Source organism: Salvelinus namaycush, chromosome 22, assembly GCF_016432855.1.
Source record: "Salvelinus namaycush isolate Seneca chromosome 22, SaNama_1.0, whole genome shotgun sequence".
Classification (NCBI taxonomy): domain Eukaryota; kingdom Metazoa; phylum Chordata; class Actinopteri; order Salmoniformes; family Salmonidae; genus Salvelinus; species Salvelinus namaycush.
In genome coordinates this window covers 9,692,008-9,706,337 of record NC_052328.1, presented here as the reverse complement: position 1 = coordinate 9,706,337, position 14,330 = coordinate 9,692,008, and the positions used below count along the sequence as shown (strand labels likewise).

General features: G+C 41.8%; 1 protein-coding gene across 1 annotated transcript; it reads right to left on the bottom strand.

Moving 5' to 3' along the window:
• Nucleotides 1-5,855: 5,855 nt before the first annotated feature.
• On the bottom strand, nt 5,856-9,111 carry LOC120017899 (cytochrome P450 1B1-like). The gene is made up of 2 exons (XM_038960857.1): nt 8,108-9,111; nt 5,856-7,301 (listed from the first exon to the last, which is right to left on the bottom strand). Exons 1-2 carry the CDS (start codon nt 9,109-9,111, stop codon nt 6,689-6,691), a joined length of 1,617 nt encoding a protein of 538 aa, XP_038816785.1. The 3' UTR covers nt 5,856-6,688.
• Nucleotides 9,112-14,330: the final 5,219 nt, after the last annotated feature.

Genomic DNA, 14,330 nt, shown 5'->3' with positions numbered 1-14,330 from the left:
GCGCTGGGCAGACGGATAGCTCAGACGGCGCTGGGCAGACGAGCAGTGCAGGCGGCGTTGAGCAGACGAGCAGTGCAGGCGGCGTTGGGCAGACGGCCGACTCTGACCTGCTGAGGCGCACAGTAGGCCTGGTGCGTGGTACCGGAACTGGAGGTACTGGGCTGGAGACACGCACCATAGGAAGAGTGCGTGGAGGAGGAACAGAGTTCTGGAGATGCACAGGAAGCCTGGTGCGTGGTGTAGGCACTGGTGGTACTGGGCTGGGGCGGGAAGGTGGCGCCGGATATACCGAACCGTGCAGGCGTACTGGCTCCCTTGAGCACCGAGCCTGCCCAACCTTACCTGGTTGAATGGTCCCCGTAGCCCTGCCAGTGCGGCCAGGTGGAATAGCCCGCACTGGGCTATGCTGGCGAACCGGGGACACCATTTGTAAGGCTGGTGCCATGTACACCGGCCCGAGGAGACGTACTGGAGGCCAGATATGTTGAGCCGGCTTCATGGCACTTGGCTCAATGCTCACTCTAGCCTGGCTAGTGCGGGGAGGTGGAATAACCCGCACCGGGCTAATCACACGTACAGGAGACTCCGTGCGCTCTTCCGCACAACACGGTGTCTGCTCGTACTCTCGCTCTCCACGGTAAGCCAGGGAAGTTGGCGCAGGTCTCCTACCTGACTTCGCCACACTCCCCTTTAGCCCCCCCCCCCCCCCCCAAGAACTTTTTAGGTGAGACTCTCAGGCTTCCGTGCTAGCCGCGTACCTTCATAACGCCGGTTCCTCTCTCCGGTTGCCTCTGCTCTCCTAGCTGCCTCCAGCTGTTCCCATGGGAGGCGATCCTTTCCAGCCAGGATCTCCTCCCATGTGTAGCAACCCTTGCCGTCCAAAACGTCTTCCCATGTCCATTTCTCCTTTCTCTGCTCCTGCTGCCGCTGCTTGTTACCCCGCTGCTTGGTCCTTGGTTGGTGGGTGATTCTGTCACGGTTTTCTTCCATAGGTGAAGGAGAGGACCAAAATGCAGCGCGGCTAGTGTTCAACATGTTTAATTAGACGAATAAACGGTAACACTAATACAAGTACCAAAATAACAAATGTGAAAAACCGAGACAGCCCTATCTGGTGCAGACAAAACACAGAGACAGGAAACAATCACCCACAAAATCCCAACACAAAACAAGCCACCTATATATGATTCTCAATCAGGGACAACGATAGACAGCTGCCTCTGATTGAGAACCATATTAGGCTGAACATAGAAACAGCTCACGTCCTGAACAACACTAAACAAGCAAAACACATAAGAACTCTGGTCAGGACGTTACACCATGCAACTTACTTTGTAAGTTGTTAAGCAGATTTTTACTCCTGAACTTATTTAGGCTTGCCATAACCAGGGGGTTGAATACTTATTGACTCAAGACATTTCAGCTTTTCATTTTTAATTAATTTGTACAAATGTTAAAAAACATAATTCCACTTCGACGTAGGTTATTGTGTGTCAGTGACACACAATCTCAAATTAATCAATTTTAAGTTCAGGCTGTACACAACAAAATGTGGAAAAAGTCAAGGGGTGTGGATACTTTTTGAAAGCACTTTAAGTAAGTATTAGTCTTAGTCGCTGTTCTGCTTTTCTGGAGGTGGGCAATGGAGAAGAGGACTTTGTTTTGTCTGTCATAGTTGAAGTGTACCTATGATGAAAATTACAGGCCTCTCTCATATTTTTAAGTGGGAGAACTTGCACAATTGGTGGCTGACTAAATACTTTTTTGCCTCACTGTATGTGCCCTACACACCCAACCCACATGCTCTCTTGATTTGTATGTCTCCCACCCTACTCACAGATGTTTGTGATCATTTCAGGAAGTTACCTGGATTTTCAGAGGTGTAAAGCTTCTTCTTTCATTTGCCAGGTCAACACTCATTACTCTCTCCTGGCTTGTGTGGGTAATAATGTAATAGTAGAGTGTTGCCTGTCTTCCTGTAACCCAAGAGGGGTTAGCAGGGGCTGTATTGTGATCCAGTAAAAACCCTGAAGCTGACATTGTCGGGGACAGTAGCGACCCATCATTCAGGGCAGGTGGGGCTGAGTCCCACCTGTTTTGAGCACTGTTTTGAGCACTAGCTCAGTGCTTTCTGTGGTGGGGCTAGCCAGCAGAAAACACAGAGCGTTGCGCCTGATTGGCTCCGTTTTCTGTCATGATTGGCTCAGTTTTCTGTCACTCATGGGACAGTACATCATCCCCAATTCTAAGGTTAGAGCTCGAAAATTTTAGCCCCTTTGATTCTGCCATAGAGTTATATTAGAAGTGCCCATCCAAGAAGGCTCAAGGTCATTGGCCACAGATAGAATGACATCAAATCACGTTATATCTACAGTAGCTTTGATTGGACTGATTATGGCAACATCTTACTTTCAAAGTCTTAGCTAGCAGTCACCATCAGTTGTCATTAAGTCGACAATATGCTGGCAAATCCTTTTTAATCCTTGCCATATGAAGAGAAATAACGAAGGGAAATTATAGATAAAACATATCGGTGCTCATCAGCCATTGCACATAAAGATTACACAACAAGTTGGAAATCGCAAATTCAACAATGAGTTGTTTGGAGGGAATCAGTGGCTAACTGCAAGTGTTGCAAAGAAACCACTAATGTTAGCCTGCTAATCAATGGAGTGGCTGTGTTTTTTTTATGAGTTCCCACCATAAATCCAGAGAATGCCAGACTTTGATGACAAAGTTTGATGACAAAATTTGCCCACAATGGACCGCTGCGCCACCTTCACAAGGTGAGTCCAAAAATGTATTGTATGCTGCTGCATAAATTATTTAATATGCAAGGGATAAATGTATAATGTAGCTAAGAAAGTAATACTAAGTGTATGTTGTGTAGTAAGCTGTTAGTAGCCCATGTGCCTCACCCTAATAATTTGGTCTATTTTCACCAACGTGGTATTGTAAACACATAACGTTAGTAGTTGTGGTGCTTGGCTTGCACGTGCAATTTCAGCACACACAACATTCTATAATAGAATTGTGTTATTTGACATGTCAAATTAAAAGCTTATTTAACATGTCAAATAGTGTTATATGACATGTATCTATTTTGACAGGCAAAGACCCAAACGGCGTCTAATGTGCCTCACCCTAATAATTTGGTCTATTTTCACCTTTTAATTTGCCTAATGTTCTAACTTGGTGATGCACAAATAGCCTATAACCTGTGTTAGAGAAATGTAATCATCGAATATTGTAAGAGCTTTCATTATGTTTTAAATGCCCCATTTACTTATCCTACGGTTCTGACTGGTACATGGAGTACACTGTAATAGGCTGACCACACCGCTCGCGTCGTGAGCGAGCGTTGCAAAATAAATTTAGAAATCTATGTTGTTCAATTATTGCACCCACACTGCTCGCCCGCGTCAACGAGCATCTGCGTTGCCAAGGGCTAAAATAGAAGTCCTTTCTATTTCTGACGCAGATCGCGCTGCAAGTCCTGCCTCTCCCATCTCCTCATTGGTTTATAGAAGCAGGTACCCACGTGCCATCTCCTCATTGGTTATACCCACGTGGGTGATTGAAAGACGAACTGTGTTGCCGGTCGGTGTAGTAATACTATGAAAGTTTAGATGCCAATCACCATATAAGTTCTAAGATGAAAAAGCCTGGAAGGAGGAGAGATGACTAGAAACGATTCAGTTGACCGTTTTATGTGTGGATTAATTGTCGGAGTAGAGGACCTTGTGCATTTCAGGTAAAATAACAACTCAATGTTTATATCACTGGACAAATTAGCTAGCAACAGCAAGCTAGCTAAATAGGAGAAATTAGCTAGCAAGTGCAAGCTAACTAGCTAAATTGGCATAAATGTTTAATGCTTTTTGACCTGTTCCCAAATTAATGTAATTGGTTCAGAGTTTGTTTTGATATTTTAACCTGCGTGTCGTGATCACGTTTGGTGTACAGGGACAAAATGAATTTACGCACGATGGAGCACGCGCGCAGCCGGTTTGGGTTCTGTGTAAAGAATGGCCCATGTTCTGAATTCTGTCGCTGTACAGTACATTTCAAATGTGCTGAACAAATAGTTATATTGACTAAGTCCGTCGTCGCTTGCTAGTTCATGTGTTAATTGAAATCACTGATTGCCTCTTATCCGCTTGTCGTCCCCTTATTTAAGCAAGTCAGCCATATCAGCTATGTTTTTTTAAGGCACTAAATGAGGCTGAATGAACTGTTTCGCTGCCAGACAAGGCTCCGCTGATAACCAGGTTTAGCAGTGGTAATCATTCACTTCATGGTGCTGAAAAGCTCTGCTGTTGGGACTCTGCTGTTGAACTCTGCTGTTGGGACAGCTTTATGTAGGTCCTAACAGTTTGTGGGCATCGTTTGTCACCGTTATAGTGCAATTAATGTATTGTTTAGTGTTGTGTTGTGTAGTGTCTTTGCAGGCCCCACCAAGATTTACATACCAAATATGATGTTGAAGGTGCATTCAACATGTCCACGACCATCCATAGGGTCATGTGTGCAGGATGAGGACTGATGAGAGCTTTGAACCCTGAACGCGTAGTTCTGCCTTTACGTTGGAATACGGTTTGTTTGTTTTTGAAAAAGCCTTTCCAAAAGTCAAACCCTCACAACCCCGCCATTATTTCACGTGTGCCGAATTTCCGAGTCTTGTCTATCTATGCTGAGATCTGAGGCAAATCTTTTTCTTCGACTTTCTTCCTTTTCTGTTGGGTAAAAGGGAGAGCATAAGGGTTATCAGTAATCATCTGGCTTTATCTGAATTTGTCACGCACTCCAAGCTGGCTGTCTGGCTGCAAGCATCTCGCTGATGAAGTACAGGATGTTCTGGGTGAGCGAGATAAAACGTACGGCAGGGAAAGGGCTCTCCTAAACACTTCCCATTTGTTGCAACATGACATGGCTATGTGCCCATAATACAGTACAATACAACATTTGCTCGCTGAAATAAGAAAGTAATGAAATCTACTGTATCAAACTACCAGACAAAGTGTATTTCTTATAATAATTCAGTCATTTCAGAAAATACACAATTAAAGGTTATTCTATTTTCGGGAAACAATTGAACCGGTCATTTAAAAATAGAAAATCTCAGCCATAGTGGGTTTGAGATATGGAAGTGTTGAGTGACTTTTTATATAACCTTTGTGTATTCCTAAACATTGCAGTATCAGCATTCTATTTTTATTCTACCTGCCCACATTACTTTTTATTTTGGTTCGAATGAGCCCCTACTTACTCAAAAGCTGGTTAGATATACCTCCTATTCTGAGGCATGTGTTAAAAGATAAACCAAACGCAATCTCTTGTTACTCCAACTCATATCAGTATAATAAATACACTAGTTACAAATCAAGCAAGAATAAAATGTCCTTTAATTTAGTATTACTGTATAATATCACACATATTACCTTTACTCATCAACTCAATGTCATCAGTTCAGATAGATATCGTAAAATACTCTCACAAGAGCAACATCACAGTTGCAGTAACACAATGATTATGTTCTGTATTCAATACAACATGGAGAATAAATAATTTGATAACTGGTATCTTAAATGAAGAATCTTAATAATATGGTATATATGAAGAACTTTTGCAGAGCAGCCTTTTGAACGTTCAAGCGTATGAAGACATAACACACACTCGAAGAGAACAAAAAGACAATAAAAAAGAAAACACTATTCTAATATAGATTTAAAAAAAAGACCATTTCAATTTAACAAATGTACAGTACCAGTCAAACATTTGTCCACACCCTACTCATTCCAGGGTTTTTCTTTATTTGTACTATTTTCTACATTGTAGAATAATAGTGAAGACATCACAACTATGAAAGAACACATATGGAATCATGTAGTAATCAAAAAAGTGATAAAGAAAAGTGATAAATGTTTTTTAGATTTTAGATTCTTCAAAGTAGCCACCCTTTGCCTTGATGAGAGCCGGTTGCCATATTTTGTTTTTTTAAAGTTGACATAAAAAAAAAAAAAAGCACAATAATCTGAGTTTTCTGTAAAACCTTAGTGCATATGTCAAATTTAGGGTAGGGCTGCTCATTAGAATTACCAACACCATGTCACTTAAAACATAACTATTGTTTTTAATAGTATAAGGTTGGTATTACTATCTACCTACTTACCTATATTTACATAAATCAAGATTCTCTCTGTATCATATTGACCTTGTTGGGAGATAATTTGGGCCATAAAAGGTACACACAGTACTCTCTGAGGTGGTGGGTGCAAGTAAAATGACTGAATCAACTCCAATTGGTCAATATTCCAGTAAATACAGTCAAATGAAGTGGCAAACAAGTGTAAAAGAACACGCCATCGCCCTCAGATGAACACTGCACACTTTCTTATGTTCTGACGTGTTCCAGTGAAAGATATACAAACATCAGTGCAATAACCTATTGAAAACCATCTTTAAAAGTTGCATTTTTGTGAGCCATAGTCATATGAGTGATTACCTGTAGAACAAAGAAATATAGATGTATATGAAGGGTATTTTGCCTGAGTGTTCAGTTCATAAATACATTTTTAACTATATAGTAGCTGATACCTGATAGCACATGAGGACGAATTTCAGTTCATGAATCTACTTCTTAAAAGCTTCATTTACCGTTTTTGTAATGCTTCTAGCAACTATATTCTCAGTCTGATCTGGAGTTGCCTGTGTCCTCCTGGGTCTCCCCATAGAAGGGCTTTTGGCTAGCCTCCTCCAAGACGTCCATGCTGTCCCGTAGATTTACTGCTATGGAGAAGTTATTGGGCTTCAGGGTCAGCCCATAGGTGTAGTCAATGGTGGGCAGCTCGTCCGGGTCGGGACTAAAGTGGGCCTGGTGTGCCAGCAGTGCAGTAAATAGGAACAGCTGCATCTTGGACAGCTCCTCTCCGATGCACCGCCTCTTTCCCAAGGAGAAGATGAGCACACTGCTGGCCAGGTCCTTGTTCAAAGAGCTGTCCTGGTCCAGGAAGCGCAGGGGGTCAAAGGTCTCTGGTTGTGTCCACCTGGCCGGGTCGTGGTTGCTGGACCACTGGTTGATGAAGATCACTGTGTCCTTGAGGATGGTGTAGCCCATGATGGTAGTGTCGGTGATGGTGCTGTGGGGAATGGTGAGAGGCACAAAGCTGGTGAACCGCATCACCTCGTAGATAAAGGCCATCACGTAAGGCAACTGAGACTGGTCTTCGATGGTGGGCAGACGGCTCCGGTAGACCACTTTGTCCACTTCCTCTTGGAGACGCAGCTGGATATGAGGAAACCTATACAGGAAATGGTCAAAGGTGAACACTCAGAACACAGGTATCTTTGTTCATTGAGATAATCATTTCCTATTGGGAAGCTAACCTCTATTTCAACACTGAGGGCATACTCAATACATTAAACTATGAGCAACAGGTTGATGTAGGCTACAGGTTATTTGGCAATTTGTTATTTGGGGATTTGGTAGCATGGTTACAGTTGCCAACATGCTAAGAATTCCTAAGTAAGTGCCAAATACTGGATAAAATAAACATGAATTACTATCGAAACGGTTTTATTTTTCCCGCGCAAACTGGCAACTCACATCATGATGTTCTACGGCTCAGATTACTTTATTTCTTTCAAGTGAAATTTCAGTACAGCGTAGCCCTCATGAGAGGCTTCCAATACCTGCCTGGGCACTTCTGCTATTTAAGACTATTACCTAACATCGTCAGTTCTGCTACTGACGTGCGGGACACAGGAGCACGTACAGTAGTAGGCTGCCAGCAATAAAAGAGCAGAGCATAGTACTCTTTCGTTGTTTTATGTTGATAGTGAGACAGTGGCATACTAGTATATTAGGTTGGATCATTTTCCCAAGACAAAATAGCTTTTTCTGTTTTACGCATAGGTTTCCTCAACTTAAAGCATATATGCTATTGTGAATTGATGAATGCGCTTAGTGTAAGTTGCTTTGGATAAGAGCGACTGCTTAAAGACTAAAATAGAAAATGCATTGTTAATAGAACATATTATAGCCTATGGGAAAACGAGTACTTTAATTACACTTTAGCTGATTCAACATTAATACGTAGGCTATTACCTCACAAGTATCAGAATGATCCATTGGAGTGCAGTAGACAGTGTATCTTGGCTTGCTCCAAAAATATCACCAATAGTAGGTGGCACATAATCTTTGCCTGGTGAGACTCCGGGCGAGCTGTCCTGAGAATGGTCCAATGCCATGATGAAAGCATCTGTCATGTCCCGGATTGTGCTTGGCTGAATGGTCTTTCGATGCTCGGCAACCTTAGTAACGATAAATTTACTGAACTCCCGGTTGAGCTCTTTAAAATTGTCAAAAATAGTTTTTATTGGGTTGGGAAAATACTGGAGCCAAGGCATCACATCAACGATGCTCCCAGCCCCTACTGTTTGGGTGAATTGATCATTTCGTCCCACAACTTGCGCAAACTCTGCGTCGTCGTAGGAATACCTCTTTCCAAAGCACACGGCGGTCATTATGTTAGCTGTTGATACCACCAAGTATGTCATCGGCTGGAAATATTTGTGCTCTTGCGTTTTTCCCAGGAAAAGACGGAGCAGCTCCCTAACTTCGCAGACAACGTGGTTTTCGAAGGTCTTTTTGGAGTTCATGTTGCCATTGGAAAACATCCGAACAGTAGATTGGGCTACTTTTCGGTGCACTTTCCACCATTCGCTGAATTTTCCAAAAGCAATGCCATCGCCATTGGAAACGTATTGAAAAGAAGTAAAGTCCGGTCTGCCTGCGAAATCAAATCCCTTTTTGATGAGCGCCTGCCTGATTGCGTCGCCATTCAGCACCACAACGTCCCGGCAGCCAAGTTTGATTCGAAAGACATCCCCATATTTCCGTGCCATGCGAGAGAAATAGAGGTGAGGAGTTTTGCCAACCTCTATTGCGTTCCCAATGACCGGCCAAGCGAAGGGTCCAGGCGGGCTGTATACATCGCAGTTCCGCCTGATCCTGCGCCACAGGTGCACGGCAAAGACAGCAGTCAAAGACGCCAATAATATACTCCGTGGCGATGGCCAGGTCATCTCGAATATAATTTGCATGTCCATTAGAAAGCCTATAATATATTGAGAGAAAGCAATAAGTTATTTCTGGAGATAAAAAAAAAAAAACTCATTCTAGGGGAACACACAAGTAAAATCAAGAATATAGTGGTAATATTATTACAGCACAAAATATGGCACAACATATCCTATATTTAAAAGGTCAAATACTGGGAATGAAAATACACCACCTTGCAGTCAATTCGTTGCTTCTTCCAAGTAAAGAACAGCCTTATGTTAATTGTAGTCTGTCGGTTACTAATAGATGTTTTGATGAATAAGCTCCTGTCCTTTGTCCCGTCGATGCCGATGGTAAGACTACATTTTAATATAAATGCAAGATGCGCGGTAATTATACGTCACGTCTTTATATAGCGGATCCAGTGATAGAAAGTATGGATTATTGGAGAATAAAATCCTCATAACCTGCACAATAGACAAGAAAGTCATCCATTATACGTCCAGTAACTTAATTTGTAATTTGGTGCAGTTCTAGACCTTCCACTCTCCATATGTGAATAGCCTTCTGCTGCCCCGAGTTAGATGATTTATCACAAACAGAAGTGTCAAATAGCATTATAGCTCGTCAGCGTCTGAGTCGTGGTTTGTTGTAAGGGGTGTCTGCTCCCCTCCCTCCCTCCCTCCCCCTCACACACACACACACACACACACACACACACACACACACACACACACACACACACACACACACACACACACACACACACACACACACACACACACACACACACACACACACACACACACACCTTCTCACGCGCTCTCTCTCACTCACTCTCTTCCTCCCCTCTCTCATCCACACACAGTGCGCCTACTTTTTGTTGTCAAACTGTTTGTGTTGTCCATTCCCTCGTTGCAATTGGAGGCCAAATTTAGTCACCACTAGCCACTAGGAACTCAATACTTTGCTGGATAGGTTTTGTCAAAGGATTATGGATGTCCAATCAAATCAACGTATTGTTTTATTTAATTGGTTACCATTAACCAAATATGCCTCTATTTTGGCCTAGGCTATAGCCTCATATGTAGATGGTTATATGTTTAGATTTAATGCTAATAGCCTAACAACAACTACAACCATGATGAAATATCAACAAAAATTTAAGATCATATGATTTTAGCAGCCTAATCCTAGAAGACAGAACTACCATACTACTATCAATGTAACAGTATTATTAGTAGTAGTTTTTTGTATTTATTATTTGTTTGACCTAATATTATTCAAATTATCATTCGAAATTGTATACTATTATACTATAAAGTTATTATCGGTTACACCTTGAAAGTACAAGATATAGTATTGTATTGAATTTAATTTATAAATGATGGTTAGTGTCTGCGGAAATGTAGGCCTATGGTTTATTAAAATTCAATATAGTGGGTCTTATCATGCAGCAAATGAGAGAGGCCTTGTTTCATTTGATCTTTATTCGACATCTGTTCCTTTTACGCAAATAAATCGTGTGTTTACTCATTCATACTGTCAAATTATTTGATATTGCAATGTATTAAGGATTTATACGAATGTGTGTGTAGGGGCACGTTTTCCAGAATTATGTGGTGCTATGCTATATTTCGTGAATTATTCCCCAAATGGATCTAACAACGTGTATTTTTTATGTCCTTTAATGTGTTTACATAAAGGCTACTGCGGATCACACACGTTCATAGAAATAAACGTTTTTGTAGACTGACCGAGTGTTACTGGTATAGTTGTATTTCTTATTTTACGGGATACAGTTTCCAACAAGTAAAATGTGTCCGTTTTAATTTATAATTATAATGAATTATTAATTATGAGAGGTCTATAAAATATCAGACGTATTATTACTCATTATTAGCTGATGCTTTATTCCGTTATTGAGGCCTGATGCGTGACAGGAGCTGGGTTTCAAGCATACTTGCAATCACTTACTAACTGTTGATGAAGTATATTTTATATCTTAAAACATAGGTGCTTAATTTATACATTTGTCATTTAGGATATTGCACAGATCTGCATGGATTTTGGCAGGACACAGAGTAAACTGTATGTAAATATCAAGTTGTTCCATAGTATTTTTGTTTCCCCACATGTCTTGCCTCCATTTAATCTAAGAAACATTTTACATTTGATATATTTAATATTTGTTAATGGGTTATTGGTGTTTTTTTGTCAAAGCATATGCAATTATGATAGGCCTGTCAAACGTTGTTCATTAGACAAATGGATTAGGCTGCTTGTACAATGTATACCACCAGGAGGAGACTGTCCCTATTTTATTTTTAAATTTCACTAACTACAAGACATTGTATTACAATTGAATTCTATCTATTTCCCTAAGCATGTATTTGAACGGTTATCTTGGAATACAAGGTATTGGAATAATAGTTTATCGACACAAAAATCGACAAAAAAATCTAAATAAGCATGATTGAGATAAAGGCATGGAGGCTACATACTATCGTTTATTTTTACAACAAAAAAAAGAAAGAAAAAAAAGGGTGATACCTAATCATTTGTACAACTGAATGCATTCAACTGAAATGTGTCTTCCGCATTCCGCTGCCATAATCGACATTCACGTCTTCGGCGCCAGGGGAAGTGCATAACACAGATCATTACATTCCTGTGGATGTATGTCTATTCTACTCACTGTTGAGCATCTCATCTCACAGCACCATTCACAAATTACACAGCACAATAATGTGGAAAGTGTGTTAGTCAGAACGAGGAGATTTGTCTTTTTTTAATGTATTTAAAAAATAAAATAAAATTATTGGAGCATAACATGTTGTTGACATGAAGTTGCTGGCATTGTCTGTTGTTTCTTGCTGTTTATAATCGATGCGTGACGTGCAGGACCTTTGGCTATAGTTTTAAGACTTCAGTACCCCGGACAGCGCATACAAGATAACTCCGTGTTTATTTGCGACAGCTAATATTTAAATTATATAACCTAATGCTTTTGAGTTTGGAATCGAAAACTGAAATGGGTAGTTTCATTTCATTCTCATAACTGTTAATGAGCACTCACTTGAAATACAATGCAAAAGCATACATTCACTATTCAATATACACTACATGACCAAAAATATGTGGACACCTCTTCAAATGAGTGGATTCGGCTATTTCAGCCATACCCGTTGCTGACAGGTGTATACAATCGAGGGCACAGTCATGCAATCTCCATAGACAAACACTGGCATTAGAATGGCCTGTACTGAAGAGCTCAGTAACTTCCAACTCTGACTTTCGCCGTCATTAGATTCTGGAGCAGTGGAAACGCATTTTCTGGAGTGATGAATCATGCTTCACCATCTGGGAGTCCGACGGACGAATCTGGGTTTGGCAGTAGCCAGGAGAACGCTTCCTGCCCGACTGCATAGTGCCAACTGTAATGTTTGGTGGAGGAGGAATAATGGTCTGGGGCAGTTTTTCATGGTTCGGGATAGGCCCCTTAGTTCCAGTGAAGCGAAATCTTAACGCTACAGCATGCAATGACATTATAGACGATTCTGCGCTATCAGCTTGGGGAAGGCCCTTTCCTGTTTCAGCATGGCAATGCCCCCTTGCACAAAGTGAGGTCCATACAGAAATGGTTTGTCGAGATCGGTGTGGAAGAACTTGAATGGCCTGCACAGAGCCCTGACCTCAACCCCATCGAACACCGTTGGGATGAATTGGAACGCCGACTGCGAGCCAGGTCTAATCGCCCAACATCATTGCCCAACCTCACTAATGCGTTTGTGGCTGAATGGCAGCAAGTCCCCGCAGCCTTCCCAGAAGAGGGGATGCTGTTATAGCAGCAAAGGGGAGGACCAACTCCATAATAACGCCTATGATTTTGGAATGAGATGTTCGACAAGCAAGTGTCCACATACTTTTGGCCACGTTCTGTATATCCTTCTAGAAAATATCTTTCTATTTTTTTATTTTAACATGCCTACATCATTTTACTCTCAAAACTGACTCCTTACCTAAATGCCAACACCTGTTATTAAATGCTGATAAATAAAATAAACATGAAACATATATTAAATATTCAATGGTCAGCACATTTTCCATCAATTTATATTAAAATAGTTTGCACAATTTGAAGGTGGCGCCAAAGAACATGGCTGACGTTTTACATTCTCCCAACCAATTGTGCAATTTACTCACCGTGGACTGGAAGACACTTTTTCCTTTAACGAGTCCGACGAGAAGGATATCCTGCTTTCACTGGAACAGGCCCAGATCCAAGCCTTTTGCCTGAAGAAAAGACGCCGGACAAGGGGACGCAGATTGGGGATCCTTCAGAGAATCCGGAGGCGAGCGAGCAAACTCCCGATGCCTTCCAATGACCTACTATTAAGATTATCCTACCAACGGGACATTAAAAACTGTAACATCTTATGTTTCACTGAGACGTGGCTGAGCGAAGAAACGGACAATATAGAGCTGGCGGGATTTTCCATGCACCCGCAGAACAGAGACGCTACCTCTGGTAAGACGAGGGGTGGGGGTGTGTGTCTTTTTGTCAATAACAGCTGGTGCGCGATGTCTAATATTAAAGAAGTCTCAAGGTATTGCTTGCCTGAGGTAGAGTACCTTATGATAAGCTGTCGACCGCACTATGTACCAAGAGAGTTGTCATCTGTATTATTTGTAGCCGTCTATTTACCACCACACAGCGAAGCTGGCACAAAGACCGCTCTCAACCAACTCTATAAGGCCATAAGCAAAGAAGAAACTGCTCACCCAGAAGCGGTGCTCCTAGTGGCCAGGGACTTTAACGCATGCAAATTTAAATCAGTTTTACCACATTTTTACCAGCATGTCACGTGCAACCAGGGAAAATAATCCTAGACCACCTTTACTCCACACACAGAGATGCATACAAAGCTCTCCCCCACCCTCCATTTGGCAAATCTGACCATAATTCTATCCTCCTGATTCCTGCTTACAGGCAAAAACTAAAGCAGGAGGCACCAGTGACTCACTCAATACGGAAGTGGTCAGATGACGCGGATGCTACACTACAGGACTGTTTTGCTAGCACAGACTGGAATATGTTCCGGGATTCATCCAATGGCATTGAGGAACACACCACCTCAGTCATCGGCTTCATCAATAAGTGCATTGATGACGATGTCGTCCCCACAGTGACTGTACGTACATATCCCAACCAGAAGCCATGGATTACAGGCAACATCCGCATCGAGCTAAAGACTAGAGCTGC

Excerpts from the sequence above, each read along its gene's own strand:
- LOC120017899 (XM_038960857.1), bottom strand. The coding sequence starts at position 9,111 with ATGGACATGCAAATTATATTCGAGATGACCTGGCCATCGCCACGGAGT. Across the intron at positions 7,302-8,107 it reads ATCATTCTGATACTTGTGAG|GTTTCCTCATATCCAGCTGC; the intron begins GTAATAGCCTAC and ends TTTCCTGTATAG.